The sequence below is a fragment of the Erythrolamprus reginae genome, chromosome 2 (genome assembly GCF_031021105.1).
Source record: "Erythrolamprus reginae isolate rEryReg1 chromosome 2, rEryReg1.hap1, whole genome shotgun sequence".
NCBI lineage: Eukaryota > Metazoa > Chordata > Lepidosauria > Squamata > Dipsadidae > Erythrolamprus > Erythrolamprus reginae.
Window position 1 is genome coordinate 354511334 of NC_091951.1, and position 25076 is coordinate 354536409.

The following is a 25076-nucleotide window of genomic DNA, read 5'->3' on the forward strand; positions in this document are numbered from 1 at the left end:
CCTCTGAAGAGCACTCGGAAGCTGCAGGTTGCGCAGGACGCAGCCGCGGGAGCAGTCACGGGCCTCCCCAGCCATGTACCTCTCTCTCCAACACTCTGCGGCCTGCAGCGGCTGCCAATTGGTTTCCGGACACAATTGAAAGTGTTGGTTATGACCTATAAAGCCCTACATGGCATCGGGCCTCCTGCTGCATGAGCCCCAGCGTCCGGTCAGGTCCCACAGAGTGGGCCTTCTCCAGGTCCTGTCAACTAGACAATGCTGGTTGGCAGGGCCCGGGGGAGAGCCTTCTCTGAGGGGGCCCCAGCCCTCTGGAATCCCCCCCTCCGAAGATCCATATTGCCCCCACCCTCCTCACCTTCCGCAAGAGTCTCAAGGGTCACTTATGTCGCCAGGCTTGGGGCCCTTCATTCATCGGCCAGGGGCCAAGAATCTGACTGAACCTGATTGAATGGGAATGGCTGGGTTTTTAGGGTTTTTAGTTTGAGATGATATATATTTAATTAATTGGTCCTGAAATGTTATGTAAAGTCCTCAGAGATGAGCGGCATAAAAGTCCGATAAATAAATAAATATACCAGGGCCCAAAATTAAACAAGGCAGATAGGAGCAGCAGCCTTCTCTCCCTTCCTCTCTCTCACACACACACTCACAACACACACACACAGAGTCTGGTAATACCAACGTGCCTTGGCCACGGGCGACTTCCGCAGGTTGGCCTTGAGGATGGCCACGCGGGACTTCTCATCGGGCAGAGGAATGTAGATGAGCTGGTCCAGGCGTCCAGGCCGCAGGATGGCCGGGTCGATGATGTCCGGCCGGTTGGTGGCCCCAATGATGAAGACGTTCTTCTTGGTCGACATGCCGTCCATCTCGGTGAGGATCTGGTTGATCACTCGGTCGGCGGCACCCCCGCCGTCCCCAATGTTGCCCCCGCGGGCCTTCGCAATGGAATCCAGCTCATCGAAGAACAGCACACAGGGAGCGGCTTGGCGGGCCTGACGAGGGGAGGAGAGCGCCTCGGTCAGCACAGGCTGCCGGCATTGGGCCCCGAGAGGGCCCCTGGCAACGGCTGTCCCTGAGTGCTGGTGCACAGGGGCTACAACCTCAAGGTCCCGGAACTGGGCCCCTGCCCCAAAGGCCCTGCTGTTAATGTTAGTTCTCCCACTCTTCTCCCTAAAGGGCTTCTCCACCTGTCTAATGCCACAACCCCTTAATACGGTTCCTCGTGTGGTGGTGACCCCCAACCCTAAGTATAGTGCCAATTGTCCCAAGACAGCTTGAAGCTGATTGGCGGGAAGGTCAGAGGGACACCCTCACTGTCAACGTCTGATTGGACGGATTGTAAAAATAGGTCCCAAGGGGCCAGAATAGAACTTTAGCTCCTAACCCCAGGGGAAGTTTGCCTTTTCTCCCCAGGGCCTTCTTAGGTGACCCCTGTGAAACGGTCATTTGACACACCCCCACTGGCCAGTTTCAGGATTTCCAGATACCTTCCAAATGCCCCACCCCTTCTTCCTGCGTTCATCAGAGCAACTGGGGCAGCCCTGTGCCAGAGAGGCCCTAGAGAGGCAGCAGGGCAGGTACAAAGGGGGGACGTGGGACTTCCCAGTTTCCCCAAACAAAGCTGGCCCTCTTTTCCATGACTTAAAGGCTGCACAGAACTCCTCAGGGTTTCTTTGTTTTTGGGGGTGGGGGGCAGTTGTTTGGCTTGGCTTAAGAAAGACTAGGCCTAGACTCCTGCTACTGCCCAGTGCATTTCTCGGAGTGTAAGATTCGCCCTTTTCCTCCCTAACAGAGGCTGATCGCTTGGGTGGGTCTCATATTGTGAATATAGCTCTTCTCCCCCCCCCCCCAGCCCTAACCAGGCGCTACCCATGTTCCCAGCTCCTTCACTGTTACTCTCTGGGAAGAATGTTCTCCAAGCCCCTGAGTCTTTGCAGGGTTTTTCCATTGTTCTACTTGCCCAGATTGTTTCTTTCCAGCCCTAACCAGGTTCTAGCCATGTTCCCAGCTCCTTCACTGTTACTCTCTGGGAAGAATGTTCTCCAAGCCCCTGAGTCTTTGCAGGGTTTTTCCATTGTTCTACTTGCCCAGATTGTTTCTTTCCAGCCCTAACCAGGTTCTAGCCATGTTCCCAGCTCCTTCACTGTTACTCTCTGGGAAGAATGTTCTCCAAGCCCCTGAGTCTTTGCAGGGTTTTTCCATTGTTCTACTTGCCCAGATTGTTTCTTTCCAGCCCTAACCAGGTTCTAGCCATGTTCCCAGCTCTTACCCACTTGCAAGCCCTTTCATGGTTACTCTCTCGGAATAAAGGTTTTTGAAAGCCCTTAACCAGGGGATTAAGATAATGGGCTGAAGCTGACCAGACTATGGATGCTGGCCAGATGGATACTTGGTTCTTTCCCTATTTTCCTCCCCCAAAACTAAGGGGCGTCTTATACTCCGAAAAACACGGCACTTGCCTTTCCCAGAGGGAGGGCCTGACCCCCTGGGCCCTGACCCTGGACCTCATGCCCCATGGATGTGCCCCTTCTCTCTGGACTTCCTCCCTGCCTTCGCCAATTGGGTCTGGCTGTTCACTGGCTGTGGGGCTGAACCTTACCTGGCGGGGCAGAGGGCCACCTGTTGGGGCAGCTAGCAGGGCAATAAAGGACTCGATCGAAGGCCGGCTCTGCCTGGGCCACCTGGATCGCAACCCCCCGCCCCCCAACTGAGATGTCCAGGTGAGCAGGTGGGGGGAGGGGGGAAGGGCAGACTCACCTTGTCGAAGATCTCGCGCACGTTGGCCTCCGACTCTCCAAACCACATGGTGAGCAGCTCTGGACCTTTGATGGAGATGAAATTGGCCTGGCATTCATTGGCAATGGCTTTGGCCAGCAGGGTCTTCCCACAGCCGGGGGGGCCATAAAAGAGGACCCCTTTGGAGGGGGTCATGCCAAACTTGAGGAATTTGTCTGGATGCTCCACCGGGTACTGGAGAAGGAAGGGACTCAAGGTCAGCTCCCCGAGAGGAGATGGCCGAGGGAAACAGGGAGGGAGAACCACCTGGACACAAAGCCTGCCCTGTCACCCACCACTCCAGAGGGCACCAATCAGGTCACGCCGAGGGCAGGGAGGGGGCTGGGACCACCCTGTTTCAGCATCCAATGAACATGGCCCCCATCCCATGGCAAGGGCCACCCGTCCCCTCCCTCCCACCAGCGTGCCATTATCACCCCCACCTCCAACAAAGACACTGGGGGGAGAACATGTGGAGAGGAAGGAGAAGGTGGACCACACGTCAGGACGAAGGGAACAAGCCTCACAGCAGCCCTGCGGCTCCACCCACAGCACCAGCGCTTCCCAAGCAGCTTGATGGCTATTTTTTGGGCAAGGCGGGAGGAGGCCCATCTAAAGGCTCACAGCTCCCCCCAGGGCCCGGCCCTGTCCCGAAGGGCCCACCCCCCACCCCCAGGCTTTGGGTCAGAGTGAGTGCAGGTGTGTGTGTGTAAGTGGTTTTTATTCTCTGCTTTTCTTCAAGGTGTTGGGATTCTTAACTGCTGTTTTATGTGTACTGCTCAAAGAAAACAGAGGGGACCCTCAAAGAACCCCCCCTAGATCTGAGTGAATGGAATCTTCCCATGGAATCCTTTGTTCTGTACATATCTGGATGTGCTGACAACATGTGACATTGATTGTCAACCACTGTTGCTTCCCAAGTGGGCAGTTTGATTTCACAGAAGTTTGATTGACCTGGAGTTATATTCTGTGTTCCCTTTATTTTTTTGAGTGGTGCGTATCACCAATCTTGCTAGAGAGCTGGGTGGCCTAAAAGGTCAACATAAAATCGCCAGGCAGGCAAATGTTCAATCCATATAAAGATTTCATAGTTGCTGTGAAACAGAACCACTCAAAACTTAAGACCTACCAAACATTTTTAAAGAGAGACTAATTTCTAAGAGCAGGGGCTGCCCTGAACATCCACGAGGGGACACGGCCCCCCAGCCTCACCTGCACCAGCTCCTGGAGTTCCCGCTTGACGTCTTCCAAGCCCCCGATGTCTTGCCAGGTCACCTGTGGGACTTCCACCACCGTCTCGCGCAGGGCTGAGGGGTTGCTCTGGCTTAGGGCCCACTGGGATGTGCAAAGAACATTGATTGACGGCAGAAAAAGACATGCGGGTCCCCCTACTCTGCCCTTGTACTGTTTCCCGTATTTTATCTTAGGGTGGATCTATGTTCATCCCAGGCAGGTTTCAATTCCGTTCCTGTGGATTGACCCACCACGTCTGCTGGACGATTGTTCCAAGCATCTACGACTCTTTCAGTCAAATCATATTTTCTCATGTTGCCTTTGATCTTTCACCCAACTAACTTCAGATTGTGTCCCCTTGTTCTTGTGTTCACTTTCCTACTAAAAACACTTCCCTCCTGAACCTTATTTAACCCTTTAACATATTTAAATGTTTCGATCATGTCCCCCCTTTCCCTTCTGTCCTCCAGACTCTACAGATTGAGTTCATGAAGTCTTTCCTGATACGTTTTATGCTTAAGACCTTCCACCATTCTTGTAGCTCGTCTTTGGACCCGTTCAATTTTGTCAATATCTTTTTGTAGGTGAGGTCTCCAGAACTGAACACAGTATTCCAAATGGGGTCTCACCAGCCTTCTATATAGCGGGATCATAATCTCCCTCTTCCTGCTTGTTATACCTCTAGCTATGCAGCCAAGCATCCTACTCGCTTTCCCTACTGCCTGACCGCACTGTTCACCTATTTTGAGGCTGTCAGAAATCACTACCCCTAAATCCTTTTCTTCTGAAGTATTTGCTAACACAGAACTGCCAATACAATACTCAGATTGAGGATTCCTTTTCCCCAAGTGCATTATTTGACATTTGGTAACATTAAACTGCAGTTTCCATTGCTTTGACCACCATATCTAGTAAAGCTAAATCATTTATCATATTTAAAGATGCTTCCAGGAATATCAACCCCATTGCACACTTTAGAGTCATCGGCAAAAAGAGACGAGAAGGGACGGGAGGTGTTACTTCGCTTGATCCCGGCCATTTCTCCAGGCCGAGGAAGGGGAGTTGCCCGCGCGGCTGCCTTACCCGGAAGTCATCCATGGTGACGGCCAGGGAGTTCATCACTTCGGCATCGATCGTCTCGTCTTCAAGGTCAATCAGGTCCATCTTCTTCCGGATGGCCTGCAGAGCCGCCTCTGAGCACAGCGCAGCCAGGTCGGCCCCCACATGGCCGTGGGTCTCGTTGGCCACCTGGAGCAGAGAAGGGACACACGTCAGGACCTGATCCTGCTCTGAGACAGGGGGACCTGGAGGAGGCCCCGCAACAATGCCCAAGCAACCGGAGAGGCGGCTTGAGTGTATCTCCGCTTTTGGACAATGGAATTCATTGAGATTTATCCCTGTTCTTGAGAAGGGTTTTTGAGGGCACTGAGCAGAGAGGTCTGCTGTGCAAAATGTCAGCCGTGACCCAGTTTAATGAGAAGGCTCCGGGGTTTCGGTGGCCATGTGCTCCCTCCGCTCCTGGCTGCTTCCTTCCACTCTTCTGTTCCTGCTCCACTGCCTCGCGCCTGCCCCCTCCTTTCCCACCTACGGATCTAGGGCAGAGGCAGGAGAGAGAAAGGGGGCTGGGGGCTCCTCAGGCTGGGAACCTGGCCAGTCTCAACGGTGCTGTGGAAGGCCCTGTGCCAGAGACGACCCCTCCGCTTGAGAGCCACAATGCACACCCCCAAACTATTCCCAGGCTAGGCAATAGACTCTCTTCCTCCTTAAAACCCTGAGGAAGTTCACAACTAACACACCACAATGGGTCCAGCACAGGATCAGTGCTTAAGCTACCAAGGTGGGTGGGTGTGTTTGGGGTGGGGGGGTGTTAAATAAACAATAGCTTTTGGTGTAATTAGCCATTGACATGCAGGTGACAGTCTTCTCCTTCCACCTCCTTCTAAGGGAAGCTGAGCCTGAGCAGCTCTAGCGGCTGAGTGGCTCGGTCAGTCGCTCTCATCCGCATACAACCCACCTCACAGGGTTGTTGTTGTTGTGGGGAAAACATGAGGAGGAAACAGTATTAGACAAGTGGCAGGCGTGATTGCTGCCTTGAGAAGGGAGGGAGGGAGGAGAGAGAGAGAGAGAGAAGAAAAAGGAGGGGGGAAAATAATAATGACTTTAAATGGACCCACCTCACATTTTGGAATGATTCTTTTATTGTGGCCGTCATGACCTGCTACTAAGTTTATATAACATTTAACTATAATAATTAAGAAAACACAACCAAACCCACCTGCTCCAGATCAACATCATCGGCCAACTTCATGTTCTTGGTGTGGATCTGCAAGATCTCCAGGCGGCCAGTCGCATCAGGGATGCCAATGTCCACCTCCCGGTCAAAGCGGCCTGCAGTGGACCAAGAGCAATGGTCACCTTTCCTTTCCCCTAGAGAGCTGAATCCTTTGCAGCATCCAAGGTCCCACAGAGGCCAGGCTCAGCTCTTGGCAAGCAAGGAGGCTACCAAAACTGTACAGCCTTGTGGGGGGCAGCTCCCCTCCCCTCCCCACCCATCGAGTGCCCCTGGCAGTTGGAAAGAAAACCCACCCCCTCAGATGCAGCCCCACTGGCTCTACGCAGCCAACACGAAGGACTCCCAGTGGAAGGAAACATGCAGGCGCATAAAAAAGAAGCACCAGCAAACATCCTCAGCCAAGCAGCACCATCTATGGTCACGGTGATAAAGAGGAAAACTCCCCAAACAGAAAAAGGCGCTTGCTGGGGACAATGGAACTGGACCTGGTGTCTGTAGACCAAGCAATCAACCTAGAGGGGCTTTGCTGCCTCCCTGGAGCCAAAATCAAAGATGTAGCTGAGAAATTAACCAAAGTTTTAAAACCCAGACTACTCCCCCCTCCTATTACTCCATGTAGGAACAAACAACGCAAAAAGACAACTTGGAAACCATATTAATACAAGCAGCGAGGCAAGAAAGCCCAGGACATAGGTGCACAAGCAGTTTTTTCATCTCTACTCCCAGTGAGGGAAAAACAAAGAAACCTAGAAGATGGACGGCAGAAAAAGACCTCCTGGTCCATCTGCCCTTATACTAATTCCTGCATTTTACCTGTATTTGTATGCCGCCCCGAGTCTTCGGAGAGGGGGGGGGGGATACAAATCTAATAAATTATTATTATTATTATTATTATTATTATTATTATTATTATTATTATTATTATCATCATCATCTTAGGATGGCTATATGTTTATCCCAGCCACGTTTCAATTCAATTACTGTGGATTTACCAACCATGCCTGCTGGGAGTTTGTTCCAAGCATTTACAACTCTTTCAGTACAATTTCCCCCCCAACTAACCTCAGACTGTGTCCCCTTGTTCTTGTGTCCACTTTCCTATTAAAAACACTTCCCCCCTTGAACCTTATTTAGCCCTTTAACGTATTTAAATGTTTTGATCCTGTCCCCCCTTTCCCTTCTGTCCTCCAGACTATACAGATTGAGTCCATGAAGTCTTTCCTGATACGTTTTATGCTTAAGACCTTCCACCATTCTTGTAGCCCGTCTTTGGACCCCTTCAATTTTGTCCATATCTTTTTGTAGGTGAGGTCTCCAGAACTGGACACAGTATTATTCCAAATGGGGCCTCACCAGCGCTCTATGCAGCCAAGCCTTCTACTCGCTTTCCCTACCGCCTGACCGCACTGTCCACCCATTAATAACATCCAGTAAAGGACAGGAATTCTTAGAAGTGAACCGGCCCAGATGGGGTCTCCCGTGCTGGACAGGGGCAGCCTATAAAACAGCCTCCACGCAGCTCTCCCTGCCCATCTGCGGCTGCCATTGGCCACCTAGGTTTGCTGCAGCTGATGCTCCTGGGCCTCTTCTCAAGGCAGGGGTGGGGGTGGGGAGGGGAGTTGCCAAGGCTGTGGGTCTTGTGCCATTCGCTTGCTCCAGGCCCTGCAGGACAGACACTCTGCAGTTGGGAAATGTGTGGCCCCGGCACAACGGGCAAGGGTGTGTGTGTGCGCATGCAGTTGATCTGGTCTTCCCTTTGGAGTGGAGACGACCCGTGATCTGGACATTAACCCCTGGCCTTTGCCTTGACCAGACTGAGCTGGGGTGGTGCTATCTGCTAGCTGCAGTTTGGCAGTTCAAATCTCACCCCCGGCTCCAGGTGGACTCAGCCTTCCCTCCTTCCAAGGGGGGTCAAAAGGGGACCCAGATTGTTGGGGGCAAGAGGCTGACTCTCTATAAAACGCTCAGAGGGGGCTGTCAAAGCCCTGTGAAGCGGTAGGTAAGTCTAAAGGCTATTGCTCTGCTGGGCCACTGCAGTCTCTTGTGGACATCCTGGTCCCATTTTTCTATTCTTTTGGATTCAATCTGCTCTTGTGCTCCACTTGCCCAGACCCTGTGAGGGGGGGGGGGGGGAGAGCTATAAATGACACTGGATCCCGGTGGCAAAAGATATTATGGGATAGGACTGAAGAGTCCGGAAATGGAACAAACCCTTTTTCTACCCTTAAAGAGCACCGGCCATGCGCGGCTACACTGACCAGTAAAGGCAGGACAATAATGGGGGCACATCAGCCTTTGGTGAGGTTCCAGGGGCCAAGCCAGAGTCTTTGGAGAAGGGTGGCATACAAATATAATGAATAACAATAACAATAACAATAATAATAATAATAAAGCCACCCTCCACCTGCTGGCTTGGCTGTCCACTAGTTCTCCCCCCCCACTAGGAACCCTCCCTTGACTATTAATTTAATGATAATAATAATAATAATAATAATAATACTATATTAGATTTGTATGCCGCCTCTCTCTGTAGACATGGAGCAGCTCACAATTTATCTGTTTTTCCCCCTTTGCATCCTTCTTCCTTTTGCAATAAACTTCTTTTTATACCTCACTATCTGGCCTCCCTGGTTTTATAAGGGGATTTCTGTTCAAAACCTTAAGCAAGACGGGTCACCAATTGCATTTCTGGGCCTCCCACTGGCCAGCCCCACGCCGCCCCCTGCCTCTCTCCTCCCTTTTCAGGGCTGGGCTGAAGGGAGAAAAACCAAACAGCTGACTAAAGCCCGCCACCTTTTCCCAAGGGGCCCACAAAAAGGGGTCTGTTAGGGAGACCCCTCCCCATTTACTCTCCTTCCAGCTCAGAAGAGCCAGGCAGAGGGAGGAGCGAGCAAGGCTGGCAACCAGGAAGCCTTCTGCAGGGGGAGTGAGGGTGTGCAGGGGAAACAAGAATTTCAAGGACACAGAAAGCAAGCGACCATTATTCTTCTATATAATGTAAGATCCAAATGTGCTTATTCAAGCAAGCAGATAAGGGCCTGGGAACAGTCACCCTGACTGGAAGGAGCACCGACTTCCTTTCCTTTTACTCACAGGCGCATGGGAATACGAGGCCCCAGGGAGTACAGGGATGTGTCATTAAACAAAGCCCCTGAACCAAAGCAGCCTTCTCTTTCTCCAGAAGGCGACGCCTCCCTGCACATGTCACCAATCATAGCTTGAAGTCTCTAATCCTTCTGCACGTGTGAACTGGGCTTCTGGTGCAAATTAAGGTCCACTTGCCTGTGGTGCCAGCAAGGAAGAACTCCGAATGTTCTACCAAACCCCAAAATTTGCACACTCACACGTGAAAAAGTGCACGAGATGAGCAGAACTGCAATTTGTACCTGCCAAGTATTATTTCATCTTAAGCGAACGCTCAACCCCAGAGTTCACAAGTTTGTAAGCAGAGAAAGTTTGAAAATGCCAGAGTTCTGACTCCTGGCACAGCTGCATTCTGCACCCTGGCTGCTGCAAAAGGAGACCTTGCTGACCCCCAACTGCACACGAGTCGCTAACACACACACACACACCCCGAATGGAGCAAGCTTAGTTACCGAACCGCCGGAGGGCTGGGTCAATGCTGTTGGGTCTGTTGGTGGCAGCCATGACAATGACGTGGGCTCGCTGCTTGAGGCCATCCATGAGGGTCAGCAACTGGGACACGATGCGCCGCTCGACTTCCCCGTGGGTCTGCGGAGAGACCAGCCGAGAGGGTCAGTTTGGGAACGAAAGAACCTGGCCCTAAGGAAGAGACGCCAAAGCGAAGGCCTGGACAGGAAGGGACACTTAAAAGCAGATTAAACACAGTGATATCTCGTCTTACGAACTTTTCGAGATATGAACCCGGGGTTTAAGATTTTTTTGCCTCTTCTTCCAAAATATTTTCACCTTACGAACCCGCTGCCACCGCTGGGATGCCCCGCCTCCGGACTTCCGTTGCCAGCTGAATCACCCATTTTTGCACTGGTGGGATCCCCCTGAGACTCCCCTCCACGGGAAACCCCACCCCCGGATTTTGCAATGCTGCAGGGGAATCCCACCAGTGCGAAAACGGGCGCGTCTGGCAAAAGGGGTGAGTTTTGGGAATCATTGTTTCGTCTTATGAACTTTGCACCTTACGAACCTCGTCCTGGAACCAATTCAGTTCGTAAGACAAGGTATCACTGTACTTCGGAATAAAGTAATATGGAGAAATAATACATACAATCCAAGAAACCAGCCCTTAAGATGACAGCGAGAGAGACACAAATGCAATTTTAGTTCATCCCTCAATTAAGAGGCCCTTTCCTCCTTTGGCAGTCTAGACTCCACAGAACAAACCCCTGAACAGCTTGCATACCAACACGGGTCAGGAGAAGAATCCCAGGAGAACCCGGAACTCTCCCTTCAGGCAATCTCGGAGGGAAAGCCCTGGTTGGCTCCCCCACCTTTCCTCCCCCGCGCTTCCCCCTCTTCCTTCCTTATTCCGGCCGAGGAAGGACAGGTGCCACTCTGGCCTGGAAACCCCCCTGCCCCCTCCAGCCTCCGCGTGCCCTGCCCTCCGAGGCGCCAAGAGCCCCCCCCCCGCCTGCTCCCAGCCCACCTCTGTTCCAGGGCACTAACTCCCTGGCCCTCCTACCTCTTTCAGCATCGTCCTTTTCCTATATCTGATTTGGGTTTGCGCTTGTCCTTCTGAATCAGTGAGTGGACAACCAGCCCACCCAAAGCTCAATTTGATTTGCTCCAATGGGATGAACTGGGATACACTGGGGGAAATCAAGCCCAAAACGTGGCTCACTGGGAGATATGGGTTGTGTGAGCTGGTGGGTCAAGGGCCCAGACCACAACCACGTGAGCCTTGGGGACAGCTGGAAGCCTGAGTGAGGGGTTCCCTTATGGCAGGCGTAAGATGAGCTGGAGAGAGAGAGATTTCCCAGACTCACTTCAAGCAAACGGGGGGCGGGGGGGGGGGGCAACGGAAGGCCCCCTTTGGGTTTGTGGCATCACCTGCCACCGAGTTACCCGAGGGAGCAATTCTTCAGCTGGGCTTATGCCTGAGGCTGGGTCTCTTCCTTGCCTTCCCCTGGGGGGCTCAGGGCTATTACTACTAATAATTTATTCTATTTCTGTTTCTTTAATGCCGCCTGGCGGCTTACAACATGTTAGCAATAGCACTTTTTAACAGAGCCAGAATATTGCCCCAACAATCTGGGTCCTCATTTGACCCACCTCGCAAGGATGGAAGGCTGAGTCAACCTGAGTCAATAATAATGGTACCGCCCCCCCCCATGGAAGGCTGGCGAGGCCCCCACCTTCTCCCTCTTTGGCGCAATGGCATCCAGCTCGTCAATGAAGATGATGGCAGGCGCGTTCTTCTCGGCCTCCTCGAAGGCCTTGCGCAGGTTGCTCTCCGACTCCCCGGCCAGCTTGCTCATGATCTCGGGACCTGTGGAGAAGCAGGGAGGGGGGCGTCCGCCTCTTTAGGGTGGGGGGACCCCAAAAGAACACCCCCACACACACAAACACATCAGAGGGGCAGAGCCTGAGGTCCCAGAGGCCTCCAATATCCACGGCCGGAATTGGAAACTGTGAAGCGCAAGGCTGGGTGGCCACCCTGTCCCATGCGCATTTCATGCGGATTCAATAGACCTCGACCCTACATGAGACCTAGTTCCGTTCTGGTTCAAGTCCACATGACTACAGATAGTCCTCAACCTACGACCACAACAGAGGCCAAAATGTCTGTTGCTGGGCCAGACAGTTGTTCAGTGAGATTTCCTCATTTTACACCCTTGATTGATTGTCAGTTGAGTGAATCACCACACTTGTCAGGTTAGTAACACAGTTCTTACAACGGCTCCCCCCACCCCACCCCCACTGATGTTGTCAGTCACACGGTCAGTCGCAAAAGACGAACATGGGACCCTGAGATACGGCAGCTGTCGTAACTATGAAACCAGCTGCCACCTGCCTGATGTTTGATCAAGTGACCAGGTGGAATGCTGCAGCGTCTGTGTGAAAAACATTCCCGAGTCGTTTTTTTCCCCAGTGGTGTTGTAAAATTTGGAATGGTCACTAAATGAATCATTGTTAAGCCAAGGGCTATCTCTTCAGGCAAAGCAGCTGTGCTTCCAGACACAAAACCTTTCTCCTGTGATCCCCATGACAATCATCAAGTGTTGCATCTCATGGTTCTTGGCAAATGTCTCTTTTTTAATGTCCACCGAGAGCATCTGCACCAAAGACAAACCCCTCGTGTGTCCAATCCCACATGGCCAAGAATATTCTATTTCAGGAGGGAGCAGATGCAGCCACGAAGCATGATTTCTTCCAGGGGTTCAAGGCCATCCTGTGCTCACCTGCCTGGGCGGAAGCAGGAGGAGGACCAGCCACAGTGGCACAATCTGAGTGGGCAACGTGACAAGTCTGTGGGTGGGGGGGACAAAGGACGTGAACTTTCAACTGGGTGGGAAGCTCAGACCCCGGCCTCCCAGTGTGGGTGCCAGGATGGCTCCGGCAATACATGGGGACTGTGAGGGGCAGTTTGGCTCTGATTCAGTTCGGATGTTAACCTGGAGCCTTGACGTCTTCATAGAGATATAGCTTAAGACCCCCCCCACCCACCCCCGCCTGCTCTTAAATCAATAAGCACAAAGGCAGAGCCTGCTTCTCTCTGGATGTGGCTGTGAAGCCCAGGCCTTCCCTCCAGTTTCCTTAAGGCGCCTGCAGGTGGATCCCGGCTTCAAACCCCAGCATGAAACACACAGGGGGCAAAGAGGGTCTCGGAACAATTTAGACCTTGTCACTGCAAAGATGACTGACGGGGTTTCACACTGGGACTGTGTTGGGTTTCCTGTTGCATTTCTAAACTTTTTTAAAAAAAACCCATCCCTGACGGTGCTTGTTTCTATTGCATCATCTCCTTTAGTTCTGCTTTGGGTGGTAAAATGAATAAGGGAACCTGGGTCATCGCAATCAGAAGAAGGAGGGAGCTGCCTGCTGGAGGCTCCGTCCCTGCCGTGGGTGGTGGCAATACGGCCTTTGGTTTCAGGCCTGCAAGTTGAGAGGGTCAAGGCACAGCTACTCACCGTTGATTAGAAAGAAAAATGCTCCGGTCTCGTTAGCCACAGCTCTGGCAATCAAGGTCTTCCCGGTACCAGGCGGGCCGTAGAGGAGGATTCCACGGGGAGGCTGGAGAGACAGAGACCCATTGGGGCCAAAGGCCGAAAGCCCCCCACCATCCACCCATGGGGCACCCGGCTTCAGGCACCAGCACAGACACTGCACACCCCCACCCCGCGGATCCTGGGCTCTTCCGCCTGAGGAGGGGGCTGGCTGGCTCTAGGGGGAGCGTCCTCCAGCTGAGGCGTCAGGGCCAGAGGGGAGCCTCACCTTCACCCCAATGGCCTTGAAGAGGGCCGGGTGTCGGAGGGGGAGCTCCACCATCTCCTTGATCTGAGCCAGCTGCTTCCGGCAGCCCCCGATGTCATCGTAGCCCACCTCGTTGAGGGATTCCTCTTCATCCTGGAAGCAACACAAAGGGGGGGGGGGAGAAATGTCAGGAAAACCAAGGTGGTCTTCACGTTGCATCTCGTTGGCTGGGAAGAATTTTGACACGTCTGCTTTAAGTACAGAGAGTCCTCCTGGAAGAGGGGGGGGGGGGCAACGATGGCCCCTTTGCGAGATGTGGACTTCAATTCCCAGAATCCCTGAGGCAGAGGTCCTAACGGTGCCGGTGTTGCCCACCCTTGCCCTAGGAGAGGCTTGGTATCAGTGGAAAGGGTCAGCCTGGACTCTCTCTAAAGCAGTGGTTCTGAATCCTTTCTTAATGTTGTGACCCCTTAATAGAATTCCTCAAGTTGTGGTGATCCCCAACCATAAGCCTAGCCCCAATTCTCCCAACACAGCTTGAACCTGACTGTCTGGAAGGCCAGAGGGAGACCCCCCACTCTCGACCCCCGATTGGTTGGATTGTAAACATATCTTCCAAGGCGCCAGAATACAGTGGTACCTCGACATACGAGTTTAATTCGTTCCAGACCCGAGCTCGTAAAGTCGATCAACTCGCATCTCGAAGAAATGCCTTTAGACTTGGTTTTTCCGCACCGAGATAACTGGAAGCAAGGAATTCTTGCGCCACCTAGTGGAAGCTCGGCTGGTATCCCGAATTTGAGCTCGGGTGTTGAACAGAAATTTTGCTTGCATCGCGGCTCGTAACTTGGAATACTCGCATGTGGAGCAGCTCGTATCTAGAGGTCCTACTGTAGAAGCTTTAGTTCCTAACACCAGGCGAAGTTTGTCTTTTCCCCCCAGGGTCTTAGGTGACCCCTGTGAAACGGTCGTTCAGCCCCCAAAGTGGTCCCGACCTCCAGCTTGAGAACCACTGGACTAGAACAACAGAACATCCAGGCAACCTGTGGTCAGGTGACCAGACCCTACATTTCTGAAGTGTTAAGACTGTGTTCTAATTCTCATTGATCTGAATGGATCCTATCTTGCAAACTGGAGACTCTTGAGAGCATTTTCTGTGTTTCTTTGATAAGGGATCCACTGGTCCTCCACTTATGACCATCTGTTTAATGGGTCAAAGACAAGACCTTCTTGGAAAAAGTGACCAAGACCTGTACTCACACTCACCACCGTTGCACGAGCCTTTGTGGTCACACGATCTGCAACTGGGGGATCTGGATTTGCTTAATGACTGTCATAAAAATGCCCCACGCTATATACCGGGGTGGGGGTGGGGGTGGGCTTACGACAGAAACTCTGCTATAAATTGTGGTCACAAGGACTACCTGCAGTTGGTTCACACCAATAAAATGCCTTTTGTTGTACTGTGGCCTATTCTTTGGTTCCTAATTGAAGGGAGCATTTTTCTACAACAGCTTTGGCCAAGCTCCCCACCAGACAGACAATCTTGGGCCTGGGCATAGCTGCGTTTACTGGGCCGTCTGCTTAAGGACACAGAAGGTCGAGGAAAGGCGGAAAAGGCCATCTGCTGACCTATTCAGGGCGTCCAAACCGAGCGTGATTGTGAAGGGAGTTGGAAGGGCCTCTTTACATTGGGTCAATAGTCCAATGGAAAATAGAACATGATGCCAGGCGCTGTGACACATTGAACATTTCACATGCGAGTGTGACGGTGTCTTCACCCAGGAATGAGGAACAGGATGTGGGGCTCGTGGTTTGGCTTAGCCGTTTTAAAAAAGGTTGGTTGCATTCATGGGAGACACATCCACCGATGGCTATTAACTGTTTTAATATTGGATTGTCATATGCTGTTTTACTACTGTTGTTAGCTGCCCCAAGTCTACGGAGAGGGGCGCCACACAAATCCAATCCAATCCAATCCAATCCAATCCAAATCAATCAAATATCCCTCTCGGAAGCTCCTTTCCAGCTTCTGGGTAGCCAGACAGCAAATCTTGGTTCCAAAGGAGAAGTGGCACGAGAGGGGGGGAGGGAGGGAGGAAGAGATTGCTAGGCAGCCCCCAGCATTAACCCTTCCAAGGCTAGCTGGGTGCTGCTACCATTTGCTCTTGGCCAGGTAATTGCTCCCCCCCCCCTTTGGTCAGCCAATGGAGCTGATTGAAAGGCCAGTCCCATCCCCCCCGCCCCCGTTCCTTCAGATGTTGCATCATTGACCTGTGGAATCTGTGATTGTAAGATGGGTAATGGCTTTGAAAGGGGAGCAATATGACTTAGACCTATACACCGCTTCACCAGGCTTTATAGCCCTCTCGATGGGTCCTCATTCCACCGACCTGAGAAGTCCACCTTGAGCCCCGGCAGGATCGAACCCCTGGCTGTGACAGTGTAAACATGCCATACTGTGCTCTAACCACTGCGCCACCCGGTCTCATCAATTCTGAAGACTCAGCATCCTCTCCCGGCTGGGGGAGCACTTTCCAACCACCAACCCCAGGGCAGCAGCAACACAAGGGCAGCGCATCTCTGTGTCTTGCTTGTGGGCACCTCTGAGGCCTCCAATGATCCAACGCAAAAAATAAATGATGACTCATCTTGGCTTGACCTAGCAGGGCTGTTTTATGTTCAAAACACATGGTTTACAAATTCACAACGCCTGGATTCACACTAAGCCAAATCTAAATCTTTATCAGACTTAATACCAAAGTTCACGCAGGCTTATTTGCAACTATACTTCTGATGCTGCATCCGCCCAAGGAGCCGTGTCAGCGTGTGTCCCTATCAACAGAACACCTGGGTTGGAAGGGACCCTGGAGGCCTCCTAGTGCGACCCCTTGCTCAAGCAGGAGACCCTCCATCATTTCAGACAAGAGAGTTTTGATTCGCCAACTCAAACATCCTTGTCTGGGGATGAGTCGGAGGGGGAGACACTGGAGAGAGTGGGAATGTTTTCATCATAGGTTCATGGTTTCTATTAGCTGTGCTTTTGCTAAGGGTATGTTACCTAACAAGTCTCACTGTCTGTCTCTATCAATTGTACATGGCCTGTTGCTATGCCCCTTCATAAAGAGGCATTATAAATAAACATTATTATTATTATTATTATCATCGTCATCATCATGAGGCTGTCAAGTCTCTTTTTTAAGTGGTGGAGCACCCACAACTTCTGGAAGCAAGTTGTTCCACCGACTGTTCTCATTCTCAGGAGATTTCTTAGTTCTCAATTGGTTCCCTCTTTTTCCCTAGGAACAACTGACCAAAGCCCCTTCCAGAAAGGCTGGGGATGAGTGTGTGTGTGTGTTATAGCTACAAAGACCCCTCCCCTCTCTCTCTCTCTCTCGATATCAGACCGTGTTTTTTTTGTAACCCCCCCCCCCCTCTCCCCCCAGGCAGAGTCCTGCTGCGTCCCCAGGCTGCACTCACCTCTCGCTTGATCGGCTCCCCCTCACAGTGGATGACCGTGTCCGGAGCGACTATGCAGTAGGGGCTGGGGTCTGTCTCCACCACCTTGAATTCCACGGCGCGCATCCCTCCACGCACCAGGAAGATGTCCCCTGAAAGCATCAGCACATTCAGTGAGGGGCCTCACACTGCATGTCACCCATCCACTAATTAGTATTGACACATTTAGACTTTTGCAAGGGCTGGCCATATAATTTACCTGAAACCTGTAATAATAGCATCTATTGCGTTCTTTGTTTAGTCTGGTTGCCATAGCAGCCTCTCAAATTTTGACGGCTCAAAATGCAGTGGGAAAGTTTTTTATAGAGGCAAAACAAACCAGTATTAATAACAACAGTTAGATTTCATCAAAGTAAGTGTGGAACATAAGCGTGGTTAGGAATGAAGAGTTCCATATTTTACAGAAGATTTAAGCAACACCACATATATTTCTTTTACAGGTTTACTGGGCTGCCCAGTGGAAGTGGGAAAAAATCTCTCTGTCACCTCTTTTTAGGGGACATCAGTACTATAGGGAATCGGGTTCTTGAAGAACTGCAGAAGAAACAATGGCTGCCAATCTGCCTCCCATTGAGGACCTGTAGACTGCACGAGTCAAAAAGAGGGCGGGGAAAATATTGACTGACCCCTCGCATCCTGGACACAACTCCCACCCTCAAAACGTCGCTACAGAGCACTGCACACCAAGACAACTAGACACAAGGAAAGGTTTTTTTCCCAAACACCATCACTCTGCTAAACAAATAATTCCCTCAACACTGTCAGACTTTTTACTAAATCTGCACTGCTATTTCTACTAGTTTTTCTCATCATTCCTATCATCCTTTTCCTCCCACTTAGGACTGTATGACTGTCATTTGATGTTTGTATCCCAAGATTTTTATTCATATTGATTGTTTCTTCGTTGCTTAGTTGACCCCTATGACAATCATTAAGTGTTGTACCTCCTGATTCTTGACAAGTGTATCTTTTTCTTTTATGGACACTGAGAGCATCTGCACCAAAGACAAATCCCTTGTGTGTCCAATCACGCTTGGCCAATAAAATTCCATTCCATTCTATTCTATTCTATGTTGACATAGTATGAAATGATTTCCTGAAAGCTGGGGTCTGTGCACGGAGCTCTAGATATCCCAGGCCTAGACTGCTGCAGAAAGAGAACAGTGGGTTCCCTGGAGGAGCCTTGCACGCCAGCCTTAGAGGGTTGGCTGAGCGAAACAGAAAGAACAGGGCGATGGACTAGATCCTTATCAACAGAAAGAGCCCATCAGATAACATGATCCCATCAGACTTTAGATTAAATTTGGCGCTTACAATTTGAGATGTAGCCATTTGCATAAAGGTACATGGTAAATGTGTTTCCTGTATCGCGGAAAAGTAAACTAATTCTGTTTTTGTTTTCTCTTTCTTTCCAGTTCACTTTTTCACATTTTTATATTTTCACATTTATTTTTCATAGTTCACTTCTTCACACTGGAGCAAAGAGCATAGATTTCGCATATGCGCTTCGGAAGTTACCTATATTTTGATCAGCCCTGTAGGCCTGTGGCTTACAGTGGTTGGCAACGTTTGTTCGATTTTTTTATTCAATTGCTCCATAATTCTTCAAATGCCTATTTGACAATCCAACTGAATTGGATGGCACTTATTCCCAAGGAAAGAGATGAAGGATTACAGTGCTAGTCTGTTTTAATTGTGGCCTCTCTGAACGGATGTAACAGGAAAACTGAATGCTTTTTTTAATAAGGGGCTTTAAAGTGTTCTTTAAATTGATTTTGGATTTCTTTTGCTGTAAGTCGCCCAGATTCCTTCGGGAGTTGGGTGGCATATAAATAAAATAAATACATAAATAAATTGTAATCATTCGTGTGGCTTATTTACTCCTTTTAAATATAATCTTGCTATTAAATTGTATTGACAAATTTTGTATTTTTTTAATCTTTATTTGTAATTAATGGAAAGAATCAGTAAGAATATTTTAAAGGGAAGCGTTCTCAGTGGCTATTTATTTATTGGATTTGTATGCCACCCCTCTCCGTAGACTCGGGGTGGCATACAAATCCCGCCAGGAACTCCTAATCCAAGAGGCACATAAAATATGGGGAAGCAGCACCTGGATGGACACTGGCACGGACACATAATGGGCCCTGTAAGTAATCAGAGCCTTGTAAATACAATCAGTGAGCAAGAAAACCCCATTGGACAAGAGGGAAGGCAGGAGGAGCTTGCAGGCCTGCGTTGCGCCTGGAGAAAAGCAAACACAAGCCCCCCAACCCTTTTCTTCTACACTGGATTCCCCCAAATTGGGGGATAATGTGCCTCAAGTCCCCTCGTCTTGCAATCCCTGAAATGGTTGAGTTATTTAAAACGTGATGGAGAGACTGTCCCTCTGGGGCATCACTACCAGCTCTCAAGCAGGGCAAACAGACACGCGTGGCCTGCCAGTCGAGGAGCGTGGTCTGCTAGGCAGTGGCTCCTCCATCGCTTAAGCCTGTGAGACCGAGAAGGCTGCTCACCTCCCCTGCTGCCGAGAGGCCCTGCCTGGGGCTGCCCACGTCGAACGGTCATGTCCAACTCTAGGAGACGGCACTCACCTCTTGTTCTCTAGACAAGGGAGCCAGTTTTAGGGTCACCTGGCCAGCAGGGCTATATGGCCCCTGAGTGGCCCCTGCGGACGATCCCCTTGCATCTGCCTGCTTTTGAGCTGCTAGTGGGCAGGTGGTGGTGACAGGGTCCTGAATAAAGGGGCCTTATCCTATACCTGCGCTTTGTGGAGGCGTAACAGTGAATGTGTGTGTGCATCTCCTAGCTCTCCTGGACTCTTGCAAAAAGACCAGTGACTACCACCAGGAGAAGGAAACTCGGAAGTACTCGGGCCTTCTGCAACCTTACAGACAGTCACCAGCAACAAAAGGGGGGGGGGGACCTACTGATACTTATTATTATTATTATTATTATTATTATTATTATTATTATTATTAATTAGATTTGTATGCGGCCCCTCTCGGAAGACTCGGAGAGGCTCCCAAAGCCCAATGGCCAGAGCCCGAGGGATTCTTATCCTCTTGAACCCTTGCAAACAAAACCCTTTCATGACCTCGTCCAGCTTCCAAGAGCAGAGACCCTTCTGACCATAGACCACACTAATGGGGGGGGGGGTGGCTAAAAGCACCCACTCCGGACACTGCAGAGCAGGGGCAGGAAAGCCGGGGCCAGGGGCGAGAGAGGCTGCATTTGGGGGCCCAACAGCTTCCACGAGGGGATGGGGGGCTCTGTCTCAGCCCCGCCCCGAACGAAGGGCCCCGCTCCCCCGCAGCCGGCTCAGGCGCTTGCTGACCTTTTCTGATGGGCCTGTAGGCCTCCAGGAAGTATGGCTTGAGGTAGACCTCGAAGAGGTTCCCGGTGATCCCTTCCACGGTGTCATCGATGGGCAGCACGTGGATGCGCTTGCCGTACTTCACGTCTGGACAAGGCTGGATGCTGAAAAGGGAGAAGCCCCCCCCCCCTCATTTATTCTCAGGTGCGACATTTCTCTCCTCCCCTTGCCCACTTTGCTCCTCGGCCTTCCCTTCGGCCGCCTCCTTTTAGCAAAGAGAGAGGGGTGCCCCCTCCTCCAATGGGGCTCTGGGCAGCAGACAACTAGCACTTATTTTTTTTATTATTATTATTTACTTGTTTGGATTCTGTGCCGCCCTTCTCCGTAGACTCAGGGCAGCTTACAAAATAGGAATAAAATACAAAAATACAGCAGTGAGAAACCCAAGCAAAAACGGATGCTAAAACCCTGGGATTCCTCCACCCTCACCACAATCACACACACACATATCATTGGCTGGAACTGGATGCAGCACTCAACAGCCCCAGGCCGGCCAGCAAAGGTGTGTTTTTCAGACCTTACGAAAGGCCAGGCGGGCGAGGGCAGTGCGAATCTCCCGGGGGAGTGGATGCCAAAATCTGTGACACCTAAAACAATGCCACAGATGTTTCAGAAAATCCTTAAAAATTCAGGTAGTTCTCAACTGACAACAGTTTGTTTAGTGACTATTCAAAGTCATGTGCAACCATTTTTCACACCCTCTTTCGGCTGTGGTGTGGGGGGCGTTTGCCTGGGTCCACCTGGTGCACCAATTGCAGCCCTATCTGGACAGAGAGCCTCTGCTCATAGTCACTCCTGCCCTCATCCCCTCGAGGTTCAACTACTGCAATGCTCTCTACGTGGGGCTACCTGCGAAGAGTGTTCGGACACTTCAGATTGTCCTAAATGCAGCCGCGTGAGTGGTATAGGGCCTTCCAAGGCATGCCCATATCTCACCATCACTCCGCGGACTGCATTGGCTGCCAATCTGTTTCCGGACACAATTCAAAGGGTTGGTTATGACCTATAAAGCCCTGTGTGGCATAGGACCAGACTATCTCCTAGACCCCCTTCTGCCGCACAAATCCCAGCGACCGGTGAGGCCCCACAGAGTTGGTCTCCTTAGGGTCCCGTTGACCAAACAATGCTGGCTGGCAGGACCTAGGGGAAGAGCCTTCTCTGTGGCGGCCCCAGCCCTCTGGAATCAGCTCCCCCCAGAGATTCCTACTGCCCCCATCCTCCTCGCCTTCTGCAAGAGTCTAAAAGCACAACTTTGCTGCCAGCCTTGGGGTTTTTAGATCTTCCCCCCTGACCAATGAATATTTTTTAGTATGATTGTCGAATGAATTGTAAATGATAGTTTTTTAAAATCAGAATTCTAAGGATTGTTTTAATGTATTATTAATTGGATTCTTTATGACTGTTTTCTGTATATGCTGTGAGCCGCCCCGAGTCCTCAGAGAGGGCAGCATACAAATCCAATTAAATCTTAAATCTTATGGCTGCAGCCTCCCCAGGGTCACGTGATCAAAATTGAGAGGCCTGGCAACTGACCCACATTTATGACGGCTGGAGTGTCCCTGGTCAGATGACCCCCTGATAAGTCAAGTCAAGTCAGGTTCACTTAACAACCGTGTGACTAATTTAACAACTGTGGCATGAAAAGTCATAAAATGGGGCAAAAACCCCTTTACTGTCTCACTTAGCAACAAAAAGTGGGGGTTCAATTGGGGTGGCTAAGTCGAGGAGGAGGAGAAAGTCCATCTAAGCAGAACGGACCCTACGTCTGTTCCGGGGCTTCCCAAGGGCTAAACGGAGTGGGGGGTGGGGGCTAAGCTCATCCCAGGGAGGGGGCTGATGTTCCAGAGAGCGGGGGCCACCGCAGGGAAGGCAGGTCACCACCCGACAGGACCCCTGAGCAGCAGCAGCAGCAGCAGCAGCAGGTCTCTTGGACTCAGCCTGAGGGGGTGGCTGGGGGGCTGTGACTGGGAAGAGGGGTCCCTGAGACAGGCCACTTCCTCTGCTTGGAGGGGCTCTAGAGGTTGAAATAAGCATCTAGGCTTCCACCCTGGAACAGACCGGCAGCCAGTGGGAACGGAGGGGGTCTTCCGAGGGGCACATCTTCACTCTCTGCCCAGTTCATCACCCACCAAGCCAGGGTTTCTTGACCAGAATTCCAGAACTGAATCCCACACCATTTCACGTGGCCATGGTTGAGAGGCACCGCACCAGGTTTTTGAGGCTACCCATGAGATACGGCGGGAGGGAAGTCCCGCCACTGGCCAAGTCTTTCGGCTACTCATCAATTCAATAACTTTGCAGGGTTAAAAAAAAAAACCTATCAATTCCTGGCAACTTCATGGGGCCTCTTTGTGTACTTTTCCAGAAAACAGGGTGGAAATGGAGCGGCCACTGCCAGAGACCAGGGTGGAGGCTCTTTGAACATCTCCATGAAAGCAGAGCCATTAAGAACAGATTGATTTACAAGCAAGAGGCCATTCTGCTTTGCCCGGCTACATCAGCAGTTTCCACAAAAATCAGAAACCTATAGAAACCTAGAACGTTGAAAGCAGAAAAAGGCCTCATGGTCCATCTCGTCTGCCCTTGTACTATTTCCTGTGTCTTATCTTAGGATGGATCTATGTTTATCCCAGGCATGTTTACATTCAGTGACTGTGGATTGACCAACCACCTCTGCTGGGAGTTTGTTCCAAGCATCTACCACTCTTGCAGTCAAATAATATTTTCTCATGTTACTTCCCCCAACTAACCTCAGATTGGGGCCCCTTGTTCTTGGGTTCACTTTCCTATTGGAAACACTTTCCCCCCTCCTGGACCTTATTTCACATATTTAAAAGTTTCAATTGTGTCCGTCCACCCCCCTTTCCTTTCTGTCCTCCAGGCTCTGATGATTAAAGCTCACACAGAGGCCTTTGTGTCCATCAGCTTCACAAACCCTTTAAACCAGGGGTGTTAAAACTTGATTTCATGGAAGGCTGCATGGGGGTTGTGTTTGATCTCGGAGGGGGGGCATGGCTGGGGCTGGACCACACTCATGATGGGCCCCGGTGGTGGCCGAGGGCTGAGGCAGGACTTCCCCCTCGGACCTTCTCTCCCTCCCTCTCATTGTCATCTTCCTTCCTTCCTTCTTCCCACCCCTTTCCTTACTTTTCCTCCTTTGCTCTCTCCCCATCCCTTCCTTCCCTCCCTCTCTCTTTCCAGGCTCAAATGCAAAGGGGGAACTTTTGTTTTTAGTTTGTTTTGATAGCCCTCTGCCAGCAGAAACGGAGCTTGGGGCAGCTGCGCACGGCCCTGCCAGGCAACTAGAGCTGGCCGCCACAGCCTCCTCCCAGGTTCCATCACCACAGCCAAAAGTGGGCTCCGTTTTCGCTGGCAGAGGCAGTGTGGGCCCCGGTCCTTGGCTCTTCCCAGGGCAGCCCTGAGGGCCAGATCTAAGCACCCCATGGGCCGGATTCAGCCCGCAGGCACTGAGTTTGACACACACACACACACACACACACACACACACACATGCTCTAAACCCTCCCAAATATCCCAGTCCGCCTTGCGGCCTCACCTGATGACATCTCCCAGTCGCACCCGCAGGTTGTTGCGAACCACCCGGTTCATGCGGATCTTCTCGTCCGAGCAGGAGTCGTCGGAGAGCACGATGCAGACGGCCTCCCGCCTCTTCTTGCCTTTGAGCAGCACCGTGTCCCCCCGGAAGAGCTGCAGTTCGTCCATCTTGGCCTGACAGGGAAAGACAGAGGCTTGGAACCGGGGCAGCCCGGGGATGGACACGGCCTGCCTGGGACTGGCAACACTCCCTGCAACCTGACTAGGGCAGGAGCCGCTCCCCCCGTGGGCCTTCCGGCCGCCCCTTGGGGAACCTGATACAGGTCGTGTTCAGTTCCGGCAGCTGTTCAGCCGTAAAAGGCAGTCCTCCAGTTACAACCACAACTGAGCCCAAGATTTATGTGGCTAAGTAACGAATTTATCAAGTGAGTTTTGCTCCATCTTACAACTTTTCTTGCCACCGTTGTGACTGTGTCAAGTCAGCAACCTGGCTGTTAAGTGAATGTGGCTTCCCCATTGTCAGAAGGTCACTGAAGGGGGTCACGTGACCCCCAGGATGCTGCAGCCGCCCTAAGTCTGAACCAGTGCTGAAACGTCCAAGCATAAACCATGTGGCTGTGGGATGCTGAGCCGCCCCGAGTCTTCAGAGAGGGGCGGCATTCAAATCTAATAAATTATTATTAATTATCATTATTATGCTGCCAGGCCCCCTAAGTGTGAAAATTGGTTAGGAGTCACTTTTTTCAGTGTCGTTGTAACTCTGGTCCCTAAACAAACTGTTGTAAGTCAAAGACTGCCTGTACAGCTGGATAGTTGCATTAACCTGATAGAAGCACCCAGAGGTAAAAAGACCTTTAGAGGATTTGGGGAGCTTATAAATCTAATAAACAAAAAAAATATGTCTGATCACACCAGAGTTTTCAAACTCTG

General features: G+C 51.2%; 1 protein-coding gene across 2 annotated transcripts in view; it reads right to left on the reverse strand.

Annotated features, from left to right (window-relative positions):
• Window positions 1–25076, reverse strand: part of VCP (valosin containing protein) — a 36576-nt gene that overhangs the window by 2416 nt on the left and 9084 nt on the right. For both annotated transcript variants that reach the window (XM_070743672.1, XM_070743671.1), the window contains exons 3-14: window positions 24148–24320; window positions 20553–20695; window positions 17177–17307; window positions 13718–13849; window positions 13414–13516; window positions 11638–11771; window positions 9901–10036; window positions 6287–6399; window positions 5095–5259; window positions 3991–4113; window positions 2761–2973; window positions 687–995 (exon numbers count right to left, since the gene is read on the reverse strand). In XM_070743672.1, coding sequence (XP_070599773.1) covers window positions 687–995; window positions 2761–2973; window positions 3991–4113; window positions 5095–5259; window positions 6287–6399; window positions 9901–10036; window positions 11638–11771; window positions 13414–13516; window positions 13718–13849; window positions 17177–17307; window positions 20553–20695; window positions 24148–24320 — 1875 coding nt within the window. The remainder of the gene's footprint in view (window positions 1–686; window positions 996–2760; window positions 2974–3990; window positions 4114–5094; window positions 5260–6286; window positions 6400–9900; window positions 10037–11637; window positions 11772–13413; window positions 13517–13717; window positions 13850–17176; window positions 17308–20552; window positions 20696–24147; window positions 24321–25076) is intronic.